We start from the raw sequence: 15,225 nt of genomic DNA on the forward strand, positions 1-15,225 counted from the left end.
TCCTAATATGCAGAATATAGAAATTTGAGTTATGTTTGCAAAACACATGAACTCAAAACAACTTAGACACGTGGAAGCAACAAATATTTCAGCTGGTTATAAACGAAATAATTTTCTAATTCATGGTACTGGTTAAATGGCAACACGTGTAATTTATTATGAATCTACATTGATTTATTGCAAACTTTATGTAAACATTTTAACTTGAAAAAAGCTTGAAATAATCCATTCAAACATTAAAGCTTCTCAGGTTTCCTTGTAATCACGAGTTTTACACATAAAAGGTCCAACAGAGCATCCTTGAATTACGTATAATCTGTTGGAAATGGCGGATGGCTTATAAGTCTCTCTATGAACATACATTGACACTTGATGTGTTTACACATCTGGAGCATCCTGGGGGACTGAACTTATAGACACCCAGTGAGACTTTTACAGTAAAAGTCCCCTTTGCACAAATAGCCAAGACTTACAACAAAGTGAGAAGGGTGCACTGCTAACACTTGCTACAACTAGAGATGCAAGGAGAAGTCACTCCACCCTGCATGAATAAGCAATGGAGCAGGAGCACAAACAATGAAGTAGGACTCCCCAACACCCTTTATCTTTCACTTTCCCTGAGATACACAGAGCACTCAAAACACCAATGAATGGAATGTCTTGCCCCACTGCAGCACTGGGGAACATGTAAGCACTTTGAATTAGTCTGGAAACAGATTGGCAACCAGTGCAGCTATTTTAAAACAGAGGTCACGCAAGACCTAAACAGAATCCCAGCCAGTAATCTGTCCACTGCATTTTGGACCAGTTGACATTTCTGACTTGTCTTCAAAGGCAGCCTCACATAAATCACATTAAAAAAAATCCTTCCAGTAGCACCTTTAAGACCAACTAAGTTAGTTCTTGGTATGAGCTTTCGTGTGCAAGCACACTTCTTCAGGTATCTGAAGAAGTGTGCTTGCACACGAAAGCTCATACCAAGAACTAACTTAGTTGGTCTTAAAGGTGCTACTGGAAGGATTTTTTTTATTTTGACTATGGCAGACCAACACGGCTACCTATCTGTAACATAAATCACATTGCAATAATTCAATTTGGAAGTTAACAGAGTATGGAGTGCAGTGGCCAAGTCATCTCTGTCCAAAACGGCCATAGGTGGTAAACCAGCCAAAGCAGAAAAAGGGGCTCTAGTTACCAAGGCCACCTGAGACCCAGGAACACCCCAAGCTGCAAACATGCTCCTTCCAGAGGTGTGCAACCATCCATATCAGGCTGCCTCCCCACCACTCACACATGAAACCCCTTTTCAAGATTCAGTTTCATTTTATTGTCTCACATCCAATCCATCACCACCTCCAGTTATCAGTCAAATATCTTAGCTATCTTTCCTGATTCAGATGGAATAAAAATGTAAAGGGACCCCTGACCATTAGGTCCAGTCGCAGACGACTCTGGGGTTGTGGCGCTCATCTCACTTTACTGGCCGAAGGATCCGGCGTACAGCTTCCGGGTCATGTGGCCAGAATGAACACATGCTTGCGAAACCAGAGCAGTGCACAGAAATGCTGTTTACCTTCCCGCTGGGGCGGTACCTATTTATCTACTTGCACTTTGACGTGCTTTCGAACTGATAGGTTGGCAGGAGCAGGGACTGAGCAACGGGAGCTCACTCCGTCACGGGGATTCAAATCACCGACCTTCTGATCAGCAAGCCCTAGGCTCTGTGGTTTAGACCACAGCGCCACCCGCGTCCCATTTCAGATAGAAAAGAGAGCTGCATATTGATGGTACTGCACCTCAAATCTCCTGATGATGACTCCCAGAGGTGTCAAAAAAGGGATATTTGACGCTGGGTGATAGTTGCTTTAAGATTTTTGAGTCCAGGTAAGTAAGGAGTACACCACCACCTTCTTCAAGGCAGGTGGCACCTGCCCTGCTCCAGTGAAGTATTAATCACTTGCTGGACTCACCCAGTAAACTCCCTACAGCTAGCTGTAATAAGCCAATATGGATAAGAGTCAACCCTGCTTTGCAGAGGTCATCCAATATGCTGGCAAGAAATTTTATTACCAAAACCAGTCCTCATCAAACACTGTTATGCAGTTACCACTGTTCAGGTCCAGGCAAGCATCTTGGTCACTGGACTTGATCATGTTTGTTATAGTTGTTACAATTTTGGGATCCAGGGAGCATGTTACAGAACCATGGCATTCAGTTCTGGTGGAAACCCACACCCACTCCCATCTCCACATTCCAGAAAGAGGCATTCACTACCTCCTGGACTTAGCCAATTTCTTTCTGCTAGATGTTACAGGCCAAGAAGAGCAAGGAATATGTGGTTATGCTTTAGGCCTACTTATCTAAATATTTGTCCATATCCTTCAGTTTCAACAATTCAAAATCATCCAGCAAAAGAAGACTAGATCCTAGGTAGCCTCATATTGCTTTAATAAACCAGGTAAGCTCCTAAACCAATGGATGGAACTCCTCAGTAGGGTGGTAATAGAAAAGTAGATGCCACCACCATAGGCTTGATAACAAATTCTTATTTGTGTTTGTTCAGATTCACATGTGGTTTTCCACCACTTGCACACAAGTGGTCTCATTGCCTGCTTCATAGTTCCTGCAACCCCCGGTAAAGGAAACTTTCCTTTTGTTTATACAGCTATTGGCTGTGCTAATTGAGCACAACTTTAGCCCTGGTGATAGCCCTAGTGCAGTGGCTATGAGGAACAGTGAGATCATAGGACTGTCCTGTCCATCAGACAAGAAAGTTTCTGTGCTTAAAAAATATTTATTAACTAGCAAAAATCAAATGGGAGTAATAACAAAAAATATACAGAATGTGTGACCCTTTAATGATAAAGATTGTATTTCTTCAAGGGAACTAGCACAGCAGAGAAACATTTCATTTAGCAAAAATCATTTAAGGTATCAGATTGCTCATATTGAATTAACAGCAGAACCTCAGCAGAACATGACAGTCACAGAATAATTTTTAAACTTCTAAACATGAAATGTTGTATGACTATAAGGACAAATTATAGGTTAGAATCAAAGTGATAATTATGGATAAACATTGAAAAATATATTTGTCTATTTAGAACTACACCAATGTTCACTTACATAAATGGAAACCTTATACACAGAATTAATATTCAGGGATCTTATATTTTTTTTCAGGCTTCATTGTCTGTTGAAACAGCATTATATAGATTACTAAATTAGTCCAAAGCACTTTTTTAAAGGAGTATTTTCCAGAAGGCAGAATAGTAGGTTCCCCAGCAGCAAACCCATCTTTGATTAAAGTTTACTAGTACTTAGCTTTGTGAGGCATCATTTACATTATTGAAAACTACCAAAAGAGAACATCATTCCATCCCCACTCCTTCCAAAAAGAGAAATAACAAGATTTGGAAATGAAACAAATATCACAAAAAGAAGGTGATAAAAAATATATTTAAAACCTGGAAATGAAAGAAACATATTTTTAAAACAAAACGCAGATAATTTTAAGCCAATAGCTTTGAGGAAAAATAATATGCTTATTTCAATGCTCTGTTAAATAAAAACTATATAGAAGTTATGATTACCAAAACAATACAAAGGGTACGGTCAAATTATGATCCCTCAAAGGAACATGGGGGGGGGGGGATCTAAAAATCATGTATAAATCCTGAAATTTCAGTTTGTAAATTTTGTAAAATGTATTAGGATTGCAATGAATATTTTAAACTTGAAAGACAATTTAAGAACATGCATCAGCAAAACACTAAGGAACAGTAATATAACGATAATACTCTGGATTGTTCCAGAAAAAATATTTGGCTACTAATTTACAGTCCAAATATAACTATATTTACTTGCAAGTCCCACTGATTTCAAAAAAACAAATTCCAATTAATTATGTTTAGGATTGCTTTGAGACCATAGTACTTTCTGTGTCTAACCACTAATAGCATGCTGGAATGAAATCAAAGACTAGTCACAGTTATGGTGCTATGTTATGTACGTCTACTCAGAAGGAAGTCCCACTATGTTCAATGGGATTTACCTTCTGAAAAGGATCACAGCCATATTCTGAATAATAAATCCCAAGACTGAATTTCCACATTCTGCATAAATAACTGTTGGGTGGAATAAACAGTAACATTTATTTACTTCACTCATTAAAAGTGTTTAAAAGCAGGATGCTATAAAAGAAGAGCGAATCACTAGGTGAGTCACAATTTTTTATATAATTCACATACTTATATTACCTATATTATCTTAACTTGATAATTAAGCACCATTTCACTATCCCTTAGAATGCACTGAAAACAATGCAAAATAAGTTTGTGTTCTTGTGGGAATCCCCACATTCCAAATTTGGGAATGGCACATTCAAGTAAATTCTGCTTATAATCAAATTGTACTGGTAAAAGAACTTTAAAATCATTACTAATTTTATCAGGCTGGCGCATGGGAGAGGGGGGGTTTTGGTATTTCGAGAAATGTCCTCTGTTATCTGGCTGCTTTAGCCTGGTGTCTCTCTTCTCCCCCGCACCCCCAATTTTCCCCCAAAAGCTGCCTTATCTAATGTCCAGAGTATGAGGATTTGCAATGCAATCTACTAAAGAACATCATCTCCCTCTTGGTGGTATTTTAAAAGTTGTTACTGGTCATAGAAACATACTCATGTTTTACAAATGGGGAAGCAGACCCATTCTGTGAACTTGTGAGAATATCTCTCAACTATCCAAATGCAGCCCATTTACCATAATGGCTGCAATATGACTATGGAAATGGCACCCCTGTTAGTATAAAGTTATGCTTATCTGAAAGTGTAGGGATGTTCTCCAGATCATTTGGAACAAGCATTTGTCCTATGTGTTTCAGAAGTGTAACGCATATTCAACTTTTCATTATGCAAACCGTATCTTGCAAAATAAGCATACTTTTTACTTAAGGAACATATTTAATAAATCATGCTATAATATTACACATTACATTAATGCAAAGGTACAAGGTGTAAGCATAAATATGCAAGGGCATATTTACAGAAATAACAGTGTATCAGTCTTAAGAAGGCAAGTTGCTAACCTTTCATGAAAATTAAGACTAAAAGCTACTGATGTATATTATACAGTTAAAAATTCCATGTTTACAGAGCGTTTTGTTAATTTCCCATCAGTTTTCTTTACTAAAGTTCTAACTTGTACATATAGGAGCTCACTGAAAGTAAAGAACCTCTTTTGGGTAAAAGATCAGATCAGAACATAAAAATGAGAACAAATATTTTACAAAGCTATAAAATAGGAACTCCAATTGAAGTTGCATTTTCAGATTTGAATAACAACTTAGATCTATCAAATTTTGAACTATCACGATCAGCAAACAGACTTTTGTTAGTCATGTAAGATTTATGTTTTACAATTATTGAGACTGTGATCCCACCCCCATCCTGCAAAATGAATTCTAGAGTTTTGGCTTTATGCCTACATCTATATTAATAAATATACATTTATAAAAAACATTTTAAAGGCTACTTTAGTGTTCTTCCACATCTTGCTTTTTGTTTTAAACAGGAACACTGTAACTGTTCTGGAATGTACCCAAGAAGGAAAACAGTGTTCCTTAGTGTCATTTGGAAAGGAAAGGGATTTCAGTATACATATTTTAAGTGGCATATTAATCAAAAGATCAATATTTTAGTTTAGAAAAAGCAACAAGCCTTTATATCTTCAATTGTTAATTAAATTGTATAGAAGTCCAGTTTATCATACGTTTTACAGTGAAACACAGTTTTACAGTGAAACAAAAATACAGAGTTAGGGTTTAACTTAAAATAAGAAAAAAGAATCAGTCAAAAAGCAGGTCAGCAAAATACTATATTCAACTAAGGTGTACTGAAAGCAGACCAAGTGAAATTAATGGACCAACATTATGTGTCTACTCTGAGTAGGACTAGCATTGGATATAACCCAATATACTTAAATCTATGGATTTCAATGGATCTAGTCTTGAGTATGACTAATGTTGGATATTACCCTTTGGAACTATTTACCTGAGCAAAATTCTGCAGGGATGTGACCTGTACGTATGTTAAATATAGCTGCATATAGATGGGCTTAAGACAGTGTTTGTAAAATTCTAATCATATTTTGTGTTCTAAGCCACTCCTATGATATACTGACAATATGTTTAGCAGGCAACCAAACAGCAGTCTATGATGGTTTATGGTTTGGTATGAAGAATTATTTTCATTTCCCTTTCCTTTATTTCCTTTCCTTTATATATTTTTACTTTCCTTTATTGCCATCATTCCTATTCTATTACATGATTCCAGTCTTCCTTAACAAATCAGAGCACAGCAGTAGAGGCAGGCAGGCAGGGCATTCAGTAACATTCACAGGGATGGAATTCATTAAGTGTACCCACCTTTCCCTCTCTTTGTCAGCAGAATAAACAAAGAGAGGTACAATCCTGTCTGGGGCTGAAACCAATATGTGAAGAATACTAATTGCTATTTACTTGCCTGGAAAGTAAAAGAAACCTAACCAAGGCAAAAAATTACATTTCCACATCTGTGAGAGTTACATTGACATCCACCTGGCTGCACTGCCCAAAGGACCCTGAAAAGCTCCTTACTTTGGCTGCTCTTTACTGAGTTCCAACTCAGGTTCTTTTGCCACACACTGCTCAACCCTACCCCCTTGCTCTGTGTCTATAGAACCTGATGTCTAATTATGGGTAGAGGAAGAAGGACCTTGAGGCTCCTGGCATGGAAACTATCCACTGTTTTCCCCCCAAGCAACAATGAATCAGGGCTCTACCACTTTCTTCATCTACTCTGTAGGTGTGTCTCTTGCTTAAATACACTTGAACTGGTGGGGTGGGAGTCTAGAGATGGAGAATGTAGGATTTAAATCACAGTCTATTCAATTTTTTATTTTTATTGAATCAGGACCTCATACTGTAACAAACTGTTTCCTGTTGCATAGTAACCTATAAACATTATATAGGGTGGAAATCATATCTAAAGTTTTATGAAATAGAGCAGATATATGCAACTGAGGAATACAAGATTGTCTAAATTTTGCAAGCTTGGGATTTAATGTTAACTGAACTCTAGAGAATAAATGTGCAAAGATCATGTCAAAAACCATTGTCAAAGCATACAAGACTAAATCCACATATGCTGCTGAGATGAGGCACAATAAAGCAGCATTGAGATAATCTATAGCTAAAATGATGGTGTATGATTTATGATTAAGCATCATTACCTGCAGAGCAAGGGGCTTCCATCTCATATTTTTCAGTAAAGCTGGTGCTGAGGTAAGCATGCTCTGAGGTCGCTTTTTCAAAGTTAAGATAACACCACTCGGATCCTCTCGTAGTGCATTCACCAAATTTTTCAACTGCCACCCCACCTGGTAACCAGCAAAATTATTACAATAAAATTGAGGTACAATATTCACAGTGTAATCTTCCCTTTTTAATAAGATTAGTAAAATCAACAAAGTTTTAGAAGATTAATTTTTTTAAAATGTCACAGTTTACATCACTGAACCATGCCATCTAAAAATCAGTATTATCAGGATGCAATAAAGTAGGTTATGTGCCATTTAAGCCTAAATAATGTATAATGTATACTGTACACTGTTGCGGCTGCTGCTAAGCTTGTTTGGGCGCTTCTTTTAATTTTTATGTGATCCTTTAATAATTTGTTTGAAACTAGTTACAGTTGAGCACTGGAAGATCAAAACATAAAAGAAGCTTATGCATTTAAAGGACTTTAAAGGACACTGCCCTACGGTTTAAAAAATACTAGCATTATTTTAGCTACATATTTCATACTTTATTATTTTCTACAATCAAGCATGCTACTATCCCTCTCCCCCATACTTCATGTGTTGTGCCATTATAAAATTAATTATAAAAAATTTGTTCTTTCAGACTGATCAAAAATTAAGGGCTTATCCAGACTTGCTCTTCTTCCGCTGCTTTCGCCTGGGGAATACTGCTCTTTAGTGCTCAGTTGGGGCAAACGGCAATTGGGTTTTCTGTGGATTGCCATTTGTTCTGATTTAAAGCTGAAGAGCGGTTATTTCCTGGGAAGGGGGGGGGAGCAAGGGGAAAACTCATAGACCAGTGCCTATGCATGGATCAGAAGACCTCTCAGACCTGTGCTTCTTTCTACGCACAGGACAAGTGCAAGTATGGACAAGTCGTAAGACAACAAAAGCAAAAACACCCCACAGTCTGGTCTTGAGTGCATCATAAAACCAAAGTATACTATAAATGCTTCATGCTTTAGCAGTGCAATTCTAAATGGCTCCAAAAATTTCAATGAGCATCAGTAACTACAAACATAAATGTCAGTTATTCAAGATCAAGATGTGTGTCGGATATATAGCATTGAAGTGTGGAAATGCAGTTACAGAAGTCATGGCACTACCTTCATGATGGCATATTAGGCACATATGACAGAACTAATGTTTTTAACTGGCCTATATTATCACCTGAAGCAGCTAATAGTTCTGGCACCGGATGTTCTTCTGACCCCTTCAGTACATATATCCTTAGATGCTTGTATTCTGCTAGTTCCCACCTGTCACCTACCATCTACCAGGTATAGCAATCCTTCCACACCAGTGGCAGAGTGACTAAATTTGCTACGTTAGTCTAATTACATTCCAGCTCTGGTGAAGATGCTTGATTTTTCAAGGGCAAGCACCTTACACTTTTGGTTCAGTGATAAAATTGGTGCACAGAGAATAGACACAAAACATTTAGGAAGGCTTTTCCTAATTAATGCGAACAAATTCTTAGCTTTAGAAAATGAACAAATAGGTTTAAACAGTTGGTACTATAATATGTACAGAGCAACTTAACTGTTAGCTGTTACTTTTATCCAAAGACATCAGGCTAGGGGAATGAGATGCTGCTGTTGATGTCTCCTAAACCATTATGTTAAATGAATAATAGACTGCAGTATATAAAAGGCATCTATTTCACTTCCTTATCCTTTGAGAACTAATCCTCTCAGTCACAATAGGTAAGCAATGCTCATATATTGAGAACAATGTGAGAATTTGAAATAAATACAGATAGCTTATCTAACTTGTTCTCCAAAATGGGAGAAATTTTGAATGTGTAGCAGACCAGTCAGTGAATGTTCCTCCCTTCTCCAACCCATTTGTGTGTCTACCACAAAGAAGATGAAATAACTTCTAAACACCCACAGTCAGTGGCCAGAAAAATGAAAGCAGAGGCATGGAAATTCAAATTGATGGCAGAAATCAATACAGCAATTATTATGGCCATGGCAAGGATCATTCATCACAAGGACACCACATTCTGTAGGATCCCCGTGGTGACTGGAATGTGTGCTTGTGTACTTGTACACAGAACAATTTTGTTATTGTTTAGCAAATGACATAGCAACAACAAGTGAAGCTTGTCCCTTAAACTCCAAATACCTTTGAACAATTCATATAAGCAAGATGGACAAATGCTGATTACTGGATGTTTCCATTCCAACACAATGTAAAAATGCATCCAATCAAAAGTGAATTTTATATAAAATTATTTAGCTGCAATAAATTTACTGCAGATATATAATGGTAAAAGTACTAGGAACCTAATCTAAACAGTATATTGTAAGAATAAATTGAAAACTATATCCTGACATGAAACTGCATCTCCATCTCAGACGATCCTTCAACATTTTTCTTACTGATATTCAACAAATATTTCTTATAGTCTGGCACTAATTTGCATTCTTCTTCTTTCATAATTTAATGAGAACTATTATATTAACTATATTCACAGAATTATGCAGGGGACTAAGCAGACTGCATGTATTCTGCCTGAAAAATAAAGCCATCAAAAATTCTGCAACAATATGAACCAAATTTGGGGTCCAGAAGGAATTATGCCACATATTTAAATTATACAAATTGGTTACTATTTGCTTCTTTTGCATAAAGTATTCTGCTTCATGTAGGGCAGGGATGAAGAACTTCAGATGAGGAGACTGAATGTGTTCCTCCTAGAGCTTTGGTTTAGCCCCCAGGCTAAACCATGAGACCTGCTCTACATCTTTTGCCTGAATTTTGTGTGTGTGTGTGTGTGTGTGTATGTGTATGTGTGTGTGTGAACCTCTCATTTCTGTGTACAGTATTTGAAATGTAGCTTACTATACAAAAGAAAGAGTCATATCTGCTGCTCCATCCCCTTTTGTCTCTCGCCTCCCTGCTACGGGCATGAGGCCCCCGAAGCTTGCCCATAAGAGAAGGTAACCCTCAGGCCGATAAGGCTCCCCATCCCAGCAAAGAAGTACTAGGGTCTAGAACCCTGTCCCTGATCACAGGGAATCCTTCTCAGCTTCTTCTCTCTTGGCTTCAGAGATTTCAATAGGCTTTACTAACTTGGAATCATTGAGTTGGAAGAGACCCAGAGGGTTATTTAGTCCAACCCCCTGTAAAGCAGGAATCTTTTGCCCAAAGTGGGACTCAAACTCACAACCAACATGCTTTCAACCTTATTTTTGCAACTGCAACTGCAGTAACTACAAGATAGTGAAATGTGTAATCATCATCTGGAGTACATTCCCTGAAATAGGGTTGTTTACATGCAACCTCAAGGATTGTTGTACCAATTCACTATACTCTATGCTATCTTTAGTGTGGGTACTCTTTGAAGAAAGTGACAGAACAGCACGTAAACAGGTTGGTTTGCTAATAGGCCTGATGCCAAATACTGTAATATTTAAGTCAATAAATACATCAAGATACTATTACGTTGCACTTTGAATAGTGTCTAGCTGATAAACAGACTTCCCATTCTCTATTACGAATGATGCGCTCTTATGACCTCACAGTGATTTCTCATTTTATTTGAAGCACATTTCTTTGCTCAGGCTCTCTTCTTAGTCTTTGCTCATACCTTTCTGATTTCTACTACAACACTTTACAAAGAAATTATACAGCATAACTATACAAACTGCTTCCTTTAAAACAGAAACAAAAAGTTAAGCCTTTTCCCTCATGTTTTTCCAAGCTCCCCCCGCCTTCCTTTTCATCCTTTGGCTCAGCATCTACATGATCCTAATGTTTCAGGGGAAATCAACTTTCTTATATGAATCCTGCCCATATACTATAAGGCTGTAAACAGGAATTATCTAAATAGGGGTTATCTATTTTTCAGTTACCTCATATACCTCCTTATTGTTTAGAAACTGTTATTAATATTACATAGAGCAAGGGATACCCATGCATGCAGGCCTCAATCAGTATGCTAAATCTGCCAGAGTCTGTTAACTAAAGGCTATCTATTTTAACCTTTATGTTTTGCTCTTTAAAGTCCATAGTGGACTGAATTGGCTTAAACATTTTGCTGGGTTACATTATGACTTGCGCTCAGCACAACTCTACTGACAGTGGGTAGTGATTTTTGCCTCTTCTTTTCAGCCCTCTCCAGAACAGTGTGCAAAGTGAAACTCAGAGCTGCAGAAGGAAGTGGTGGAATTCACTGTATCTTCACTCCCTGTGAAAACGGAAGGAGCCTTTCCATTCATGCAATAACAGGTTTGTATCCAATCCAATTATAAAAATTCGAATCCTCATTTGTGGGAACAGTCATTGAGGAGATAGCAACACATGCCTCACCTCTCAGCAGTGGATTTCCTGCTGCTTACTATGGGGGGGGGGGGAGTGGCAGGAAGGTAATAGAACAAAAGAATTGTAGAATTGGAAGGGTTTCCGAGGGTCATCTAGTCCAAGACCCTGCAAACATCATTTTAACTGATATTCCCAGGGATTGAACCTTGAAATTTTGGATTGCAAATATGGGCTCTCTAATTGACCTATAGTCTTTCCCTGAAAAACTACCTAACTTCATTTGTTGATCTGCATGACTATGTCAGTCAAAGGGTGGTTCCACATGGGTGATTACTGCATGATTGATGTTTCTGATGCATGTATGTTTTTTGGGAACTGTCCATATGATCAGCATCAAAATGTCAGCCCACATTTCTTATATTTAATCTAGATTTATTCTTTCTGCGGGGGGGGGGGGGAGGAAACACTCTTGCCAATGAGCCATTTAAAAATTATGCCCTTGCCCAGAAGTATGCTAAATCTGAGCTAGAAGTTATGGAATCCACTTCAGAGAAAGTAGCAGTAAAATACCATCTTGCAGGATCCATGCATGGGCTCAGTTAAAAATATGAAGACCGGAAACTAGACCCTATTTTTGCAGTTGACCACTGACAGCTTCTTCCAGCATTTGAAGATGGTTCCTTGGCTCCCATTTACATAGTGTATGTTACTGAGCAAGTTGAAGATGGAAAAGGAGCCATATAGCAGTTAGGGGGTCTGCCTCTTTAAAAACCTGACTTATTGTCCAAATCTTGAAACGTTGCCAAGAAATCAAGGCTTCTCTCAAATCATAGTATCTTGTGGGTATTTAAATCTTCTTTTAAAACTTGCTGATAGAGAGGTTTTTCTACACAAGCATTCAGAATTTGTATAATACCCCAGCATTTCAGATATTTTACAGAGCTTTCCATCTAGGGCTTCTTGTTTCTCTACTCCTAACCTTGACCCTGTACCTCTTCACTGCCTGCCCAATCTTTAGCCCACAACAGATTAAAGGTGTGCAAGAATCTTAATCTATACACACATACACACAAACATGAACTTAGTCTTTTCCCAGTGAACTGTTCTATTTAAATTTCCCTTTTACAGTATTAATGTAACAATGGCAGTGGCAGACATGTAGCAGACCTTTTGACCAAAGATGGCTGATTTGTTTTTTACATAGTACTTTTCATAAAAATTATCACAGAAGCTTAATAAATTAAATGACTATTTCTGAAAAGACAGACTGAGCATATATTAGATAGCAAAAGGTGTGTCATCAGAAATATCTAATAATAAATTGTCTAGAAATGAACATGGAATTGCTGATAGGATTTCCTAGTTTTTCTTCAGTGAAAGATTTGTTTCTGACAAACTCCTTCATTTAGTCTTAGTTATAAGCACATTCTTAGCCAAAATACAATGTTCTCTATTCTGATTATGATAGACAGCGGAGTATACTGCATAAAATTTTGGTAGTTAATTAAAAGAGACATATAATGTTTAAATCACTGCTTACCCTGTCCACATTTATGTAAATAAAAATGAAGTCAATACATTATCCACTATAAGAATGCCCTACATTGTATTTATGCTGTTTCTAAAATTAAAATTTTAATGTGCAATGCAAAACGTAACTCTTTAGATATCTCTGTAGTTGTTAAAATATGGAACCAAACAAATAACAACAATGTAACCATATATGTGCTGACTCAGAAGTAAGCCTCATTGAGTTGAATGAGACTACTCCTCAGTAAGTTTATATAAGATTGCAGCCAAAGACAATTTTCAGAAGCACTAGGTGCAATCTATTTTTGTATTATGGTATATTTAATGTAACTGAATAATGCTCAAAAGCGATACTTTTAAGAATGGATGCAGAGCTTTTAAACACAGTATAATTAATATGAATTTTTATTTATTTATTTGTAAAAGTGCTGCTAAATTATGTGAACTGAAGTAACAGGAGTGTGTGTTAATCATAAAGCCCTGAAGTGTGTATTTCTTGAAGACTTCATATGAGTAAGGCTCTCACTTTAAAGGTTTCATAAAAAAGCACCTGATTTTAAAAATTAAAAGTACTCAAAACTTACTTAATTTACAACATTAAAATGCAATTTTGTGAATATACTCTAATAGCAAAAGGTCCTTTTAAGCTGGAAGCTTTACTGACCCAAATGTTTGACTCTGTCAAGTAGTAGGTGGGTGTTACCTCTGACTCAGGATGCATTACTCACGTTACAGTTGATAAGAGGCAGAGCCTGGAATGACAGAGACACAGAAGTTTAGGGTGAAGAGAGTCACAGATTCCAAGTCCTCCTCTTAGGCATGATTGTGAAAAATGCTTGGAGTCGGAAGAGCCTTGTATATGAATCATAACTTTAAACTGATCAATAACTTAATTCTGAAAGTATAATAGCCATTTTAATAATAGCTATTATAATAGCTAATAATTGTTTTCCTTTTACAAAGCCCCCTGTATTTATACACTTAACATCCTAAACTTCTTTACTTGGAAATCCTATCAATAGCTTTCACTTTCAGATGATTATGCTCACAGCCTTCAGATCACTTGTAAATTTTTTAAACAGGGTTAACTTTAATCACTTAGGAATCAGATGTTCTGTTTGAGGGCCTAGTGAAAGGGGAAATGGAGAGCAGCAATTTTTATAAAATAAATAAATTTTTATATAAATAAATAAATAAATGTACGTATGTTCTGGTCATAGCCTAGGCAATAATGGGCCAGATTCACAGAACCTCAAAATTAGCCCAAATATACTTAAAACCTGTGGGGTTTTTTCTTTCCACCACAAGGGATTGTAACTTATTTTTAAATAGAATATAAATTCAAAAACTCTTTGTGATACAAAGTGGGCTTAACTGTTCAAAGAAGAAATTGGGGAGGGGAGAGGCACACCTCTTCTAGGATTGACTGGGCTTATGGGGCTGAAGTAGGCTTTTGAAATATAGCCAGTATTTAATTCCTCAAAATGGCTTGCGCTTATTCAGGAGGTATGTTATCTTTTTGAGGGTGGCAGAATACAATGCTTCATCACAAACTACTCTGAAAACCCCCTAGTTTCAAAAGTGGTTTATATGACTGCTGTTTGAAAAGCACTAAAAAGAAAGCATCAATGGAGATGTAGAACTAGTTGTTTTGTTTTGATACATTGTAATCTATAGTTACTCCCTGGTAACTAGGCAAAACAAGCTACAACATTCATCCTAAATTTTGGACATTTTGATTTTATTTTTCCTCCTGCTAACACCCTGCACTTTGTGTAGCATTTTGCCTGAAGAAGAGTGCTGGAGAGCTTGAAAGCTCGCCTCAATTTTGTGACGTTTTGGTTAGCCCTACTAACCAACTGCGTTGTCGACTGTGGATTTTTGTTTGTTTTTCTTACAGACCAACATATCCACCTTTCTGTTTTAGTACAAGTCATTACAGACTGCCCTGATCTGCTGAGCTAGTGGAGAATTACATTCACTATAATAACTAAGTGGACCTCTGAGACAGAATGTAAATTTCATAATAATGATAATGATGCAAGGATGACTGGGTCACCCATCTGTTCGGCATTAATTATTTTATACT

At 37.1% G+C, this 15,225-nt stretch overlaps 1 protein-coding gene across 1 annotated transcript in view; it reads right to left on the bottom strand.

Moving 5' to 3' along the window:
• Positions 1–15,225, bottom strand: part of CNKSR2 (connector enhancer of kinase suppressor of Ras 2) — a 183,044-nt gene that overhangs the window by 110,019 nt on the left and 57,800 nt on the right. Inside the window, exon 9 of the mRNA XM_081001590.1 lies at positions 7,266–7,412. Coding sequence (XP_080857716.1) covers positions 7,266–7,412 — 147 coding nt within the window. The remainder of the gene's footprint in view (positions 1–7,265; positions 7,413–15,225) is intronic.

This window comes from Podarcis pityusensis (genome assembly GCF_964106645.2).
Source record: "Podarcis pityusensis genome assembly, chromosome: 4".
Classification (NCBI taxonomy): Eukaryota; Metazoa; Chordata; class Lepidosauria; order Squamata; family Lacertidae; genus Podarcis; species Podarcis pityusensis.